The 6,168-nt window shown below is 40.2% G+C and overlaps 1 protein-coding gene across 1 annotated transcript in view; it reads right to left on the reverse strand.

The window, feature by feature from the left end:
* Nucleotides 1–365, reverse strand: part of BRMS1L (breast cancer metastasis-suppressor 1-like) — an 18,194-nt gene extending 17,829 nt beyond the window's left edge. The window contains exon 1 of the mRNA XM_009702149.1: nucleotides 344–365. Within this exon, the coding sequence (XP_009700451.1) occupies nucleotides 344–365 (22 nt within the window). The remainder of the gene's footprint in view (nucleotides 1–343) is intronic.
* Nucleotides 366–6,168: the final 5,803 nt, after the last annotated feature.

A 6,168-nucleotide genomic window follows, 5' to 3' on the forward strand; every position in this document is an offset into this window, starting at 1 on the left:
AAAAAAAGGCTTTGTTAAGCCATATTCAGACATTAGAGAGGTCCTGAAACTGCTTTACAGCAGCAGTGGCTCCATAACTTCGCTCTCTACAGTTACGGTAGAGCTGGCCAATCAGCAGGAGAAGACATGCAGAAGGGATGGTCATGCAGTCAGGAACTGGGGATGAACTGGTGCAAACATGCCAGGTGTTTGACAGAAGGGGCTGTCCTAAGGAGGGCATATCCATCTAAGCAGCTACTCTGCCAAGAAAAATCCTAACTCCTAACAGAAAGGCAAAGTAGGATCCTGAAACAAGCAGAGACAGTCTGGACTCACTCTTCTAGACCACAAACAACTCTTGAGCCTTTTGCTTCTTCCTCATTCATGTTTTTCCAACAGAGACGTTTAACTGCTGTATGCTGTCTCCTACAACAACTGCAGAAAGCAGCGCACAAGTCTTCATCCTTATTGTTTTGCAAAAGAGTACAGCAATTTGCAAAGGCGATGAGGTGAAAGGAACAGCTCCAGGGCCAGCGTAGCTACTTCGGAGGATCTGATTAACTCAGATCTTCCACTCAGAGGTCACAGTGTATGAGGTCTTCTGCACATAGCTTCTTCCTGAAATCATCACAAGATTTAAGACCAAAAAATACACTAGCCCTCTCTGCCTGGATATGAAAACTAGCAGGCAGTGGAGCAGTATTAATCTGTACTACAACGGTATTTACAAGTCCAAAACAAAGACCCACTACAGTTTGTCACATTACAGTTAGTACAAGCCAAAAAGACAGCACGTACAAAGTTTTAAAACATGATATAACCTGAAGTATTTGAAAGCAGAGCAAGAAAATTTAAAGACAGAATTTCAAAAAAATACATTGAATGCTTAGCACACCGAGGAGGGTGGCAGAAGAGAGTATCAGGCTGTTAAGAGATACTAATTTATTTTAAAATACTGTTCTCAAAAGTAAGGCAGATCCTGAATCCCAGAATAGGGCTGAAAATTAGATTAAAGAGCAAAGTTTTATTTGGCTGTCCAATATAATACTCAAGCCAAAATTGACCGGGCAGCTTTCAGCTTGGCCAGATTTAAGGAATGTGGCAGTCATATTACTCAAAGAGTTGTCTAAAGCATTTATGTGCTATAAAAATAAAGCTTCTTAAAAATCTGAAGGTACCTCCCCATGAAGCCAGACGGGAACAAGCACTGGGATATCAATAGTTCTCTCACTTTATTCTCAAACTCAAGTACATGTTTCAGACACAGTCACTATGCTTTTGGTTCTGTTTCAGTAAGAAATTTACTCAGAAGCTTCTCCTTAAATTAACATGGATTTTACTGTTTGTGTATGTTTGAGGACTACAACCCGAAAACAGATTAGAACTTTAACCCTGGCTGAGGATCAGTGCAACACCCACTGTTGGAGGGGAAGGGGACTGCATCTTTCATTTTAAATTTGTGTTGCAAGGAAACTATAATGCATTGGCATCCGAGAGCACAGCTGACTCTCTTGTAGATACTGAAGTAACACATAGCTCTCTCCAATCTCCCCTTAGCTACATATACACTTAAAAGTCTTCGACTTCCTGCCTAGAAGTCTACAGTCTACTCATCATTCATACTGAATGGTAATTCACATGCTAAGTCATTCTTCAACTGTTTCATCTTTATTCTGCCTCCAGTAAGATTCATAAAATGATGAAGATTTTCAGAGTCGTGAAGTATCTTTAATTCCCCAGTTATGGAACTTCTTCCCCATGGCCTTAAACAACATACAGATAGGAGGATATGCAGTACCGAAAAAGTAAGAGGTTTTAACATCAAATCTCATGGCTTTCCAGTTGAAAATTTACATCACTGGAGGCGGAAGACTCCTCGTTTCTTATTAAAACACTTGCTAATAGGCCCATCCTGTCTCGACACTTCAGATTTCCCACAAAGTTTCATACTGCGTATGTATGTTTCATACTGAAACATATGTATGTTTCATACATAAGTATTTAGGGTATTTTTAAACACTTTCAAAATCACAGTCATTCTTTTCCTACTATATTCAAGCAGCCCAACTCAGTAACTAGGGCAGCCTGGTTTAAAGACAAAACAACTCATAGTACTTAAAAATGTAACAGCGCCTAAAATAGCTTTTTTTAATAAGCTGTAGCCTACATAAAGTGCTCTAAAAAAATGGCCAAATTCTCATCTGGGATGGTAAGCGTGACATGTGGCTTTTTTATTCTTCCCTAATATGCTATTCTATATCCTGGTCAATAAAAAAAACTACACTAAATGCATAACGTCAAAGGAATGGGATAGAAACAGTGCCAGCTCTCAAGGGCAAGTTATGCTGCTTCTAACCACACTTTCCATATTCTCAGGCATCTACTGGGGCAGGGAAAAAAAACAAAAACAAAAAACACTGAATGCAAGTAAAGCAAATGACAAATTTAACAAAAACAAACAAAAAAATCCTTTCCTTCAAAATCTTTTTTCTTATTATTATTACTAATTTTAATTAAGACTTATTTCTTGTGGTGCTAATCATCTTATGTCTGTAGAAGCAATATGCTTCCATGGAGTATGTTCATATTTGTCAAGACACTGAAACAAGCATGTAATTTCCTGTAATCATCGCTTTTTAAGTGCTCCCTTAAAAGCATTTCTCTGTGGAATGCAATAGAAATTATCTGGAGAGCTTCTTGTACTGTTTTAAAGAAACATTTGCAGACTACATTCACTTAAAACACAATTCTTCCTTCCTTCCTCCTAATCCCAGAAGAAACCAAGACAAAGGCAAGACAACAGAATTATTTGCCTTCAATAAAAATCAACCGATGTGTCTTTGAGGATATATAAACTTCAAAGTTTTCTTAAAAATACCAATTAGCACAACTGAAAATGGAAGCAAAGGTTAGTTTTGAAAAAGAGCAAACTTCAAAGCTGGAACTAACAGAGCCAATTCTGTCTTCACCAGAGCCAGGGAGCTGGAAGAGATGTTAAGTTTACATCTGTTTAAAAAAAAAAAAAAAAAAAAAGGCTGAATGCAAGTAAAGCAAACAACAAATTTAACAAAAATCAAAAAAAAAATCCTTTCCTTCAAAATCTTTTTTCTTATTATTATTAATTTTAAGACTTATTTCTTGGGGTGCTAATCATCTTACGTCTGTAGAAGCAATATGCTTCTACATATTACACCAAGCTCCCTTTCTCATATAGAAAATTATATTTTTGTAGACATGCTGATTAGCTAGAATAAGAGATGAAGTAAGGGCATTCCCAGATGGCATCTAGATACAATGCAAACTGGAAGGCTAAGACAGTAGTGGTTACTGTTGCAGTGCTGCTCCTGGACCCCATCAAGGAGCCCTTCACAACCCTGTGTCTCACGCACCTACTGCCCAATAAGCTCATACATTCCTCCTTTACATTCTCTCTGTTCTCCCCTGAAAGACACAACAAACTTCGTATATCAGAACTTCTTGAAAAGATGTCTCCTTGAATTTCTTATCCAAAATACAGTATTCCCTTTTTACTCCATGTACAATTCTGGTAACAAAAGAATTGAAGCATGCTTTCCTAAGTCACATCTGAAAGGAACAGAGCAGGTTGCTGTGCAAATGAGGACATAATCAGATACACTTTTCCAACTTAAAATATGATTACTTCCAGCTGCTTGCCCTGGTACCCCCACTCAAGTTCACCTTTTTTCCAGTATAACCAGCAGCACACACAGATCCAGCCTAGTTTAAGTTTCATCAAAACAACCCAAGACAGTTTAAGTACATTTTTCTGGCCTTGTTTTTCAACAGAATCACTTTGAGAGAATGGGGGTAAGGAAAGACTGACCAGCCTTCCTCGGTAGCAGATCTGTAATTTTATCAATAAACTCTCCACCTACAACAGCTCAGCTGTTTATAAAACCTGTGCGCACATTCAGGTTTCAGTACAGCATAGCTTTGAAGCCAGTCCCATGACTGGTCCAGCTTATCAGGCACTGGGACAGTTTGCAGCAGTTTTGGTGAACACAAACCAAGTTCTTTTGCTGCCAAGTTAAACCCAAAGTTTTATTCCAGGTACTTGTCAAATGTGTTCCAACATCTAGGGAGGACACAAGGGTTCGAAACAATGACTTGTCCTTCAGGCAGGTTCCAACCAAACACATTCAGTTTGGTTGGCTATATAATCTGAAATAAATGCAAACTACTTTGGAGATGTAGGGGCCTCAGCACTATCTCCTCAGAACTACTCATTCTCTATTCTTATTTTGCCAAATCAGTTTCTAATACAGACACAAATAAAATCATTATGTTTATAATCGTTCTGCTGGATCTTTCAAGCTCATTCCTGGATGTGGTCCACAGTTCACTGATTGAAGAGATCTCCTGTGTAGCATTGCATTAGACAAGAGAAGCAAGACCTTCCCTCAGATGAGGGAACACCTGAGAGCTAAAGAACTTCCTGCTCCAGGAGACCTCTTGTCTAAATCCATGCAAATCATTAGTCCCAAATTCACAAAAACGTGTAGCTGTCCAGTTAAGTGATTTAAGTTGAAGGTGTTTACATATTCTCACAAAATTGCAATTGATGACTTCTGCTGCTATTGAGCTGCAGTTTACCTAACCACTGCCCAGTGCCTTCCATTTACATACCAAACTCTTCACTGAGATGTTTTCACTAGCTACCTTTTTAATGGGTTATTTTTCTGACAGCTTAGCATACAAAGGCCCAACAAGCATTGAAGACAGTGCAAGGAAGGGGACAGGACAATGTATCAGGAAGGGTGCGTAAGGATGGGAAGCAGGACAGTGGCAGCCCGCAATGTGATCCAGGTGGACAGCCATGGACCAGCAGCCTAACTTGTAAAACAGGGTTCAATGAGCAATACTTGTTAGCTCAAAGGCATGGGGGGATGGGGGAGAAGAAGGGGGAAAAAGGAAAAAAAACAAACACACACACACCACAGGAAACTCATGGGCAGATTACCTGGATTTATGGATTAACCAATGCCTCTACTAGGGGATCAACTCTGGTGCAGAGTATTAACTCAGATCAAGGTCCACGGGAGTGACTATACTCTCTCCCAGTATGGCAGACACACTTTCCCAGCACTAGTGGAGTCTTCACTACACCTCCGCAGAGTCAGCTTGGCTGTCTGTATCACATCTATGGGGCTCCAGCACCTTGCTAGCCCACACATAGCCCAGACAAGGGCAAGCTCCACGAGTCCACATGGAACCACCATAGCAGGGCTTTCCCTGAACTGCATCAGTCAACGTGAACATAAAAGTCACAGGATTTAACATTACAGATCTCCTAGATCTTTTAATAACAAAAATGAAGAATTAACTGTACATTGAGGACTTTTAACACACCCAGATAAAACAATCACAAGCCTTGATATGTAAAAATACAATTTCACAGCTGCCTAATTTGTCTAGTTCATGGTATCCCACTCCTTCCACTGTGCCCAGCCCGGCACTCATGCCACAAGTCAATGTGCTAGTACAGGCACGGCACAGGATCCCAGAAGACCACTCTAAATCACTTAAGCTGCCAGAAACACGTCAGCACCACAACTAGCACTGAACATAGCTACTGTTTTTCAGCTAGCCCTTCCAGTGACAAAGATCCTGCTTATGGAGCTTACTTACTTATGGAGCCCTAGTGATTCCAGGGCAGTCGTGTATGCATCTGATGATTAGTATGTTTCCCAGTGACTGACCATTTTATAATTTACTTCTTGTAATTACAAGGGAAATTTGAACAGATAATAACCTTTTTCTAACACAGTGGAAATTGAGCACAGAAAAATTAATTTTTTTAAACCTGGATTTCATTCAATGTCTACTAATATAAATCAAAATCTACAGTCCAGAGGAAGCTAGGGAAAAAGGAAGGGGCTTTCAACAGAGCAGAGGTTGAAATGCTTTGCAAAAGAGGCCAATGGCACTGACAGGGCTTCCAATGACCCCTCAAAGACAGGCCTCAAAACATCTAACCGAAATTCACGATTTCGTATACGAAGAAATACTTAAGTACATATATACGTACACACACGTATGCCTGTATTTTGTGTGCACGCATTCACACGTATGTCTGTACGCCAAGCCTTTAAGCGCAGACCTTAGCGAGCACCCCCCTGCGGGCCATGCACTCAAGCCCAGCAGGGCATAACCCACAGCACCTACGCG

The sequence above is a fragment of the Cariama cristata genome, unplaced genomic scaffold (assembly GCF_000690535.1).
Source record: "Cariama cristata isolate BGI_N322 unplaced genomic scaffold, ASM69053v1 scaffold22536, whole genome shotgun sequence".
Classification (NCBI taxonomy): domain Eukaryota; kingdom Metazoa; phylum Chordata; class Aves; order Cariamiformes; family Cariamidae; genus Cariama; species Cariama cristata.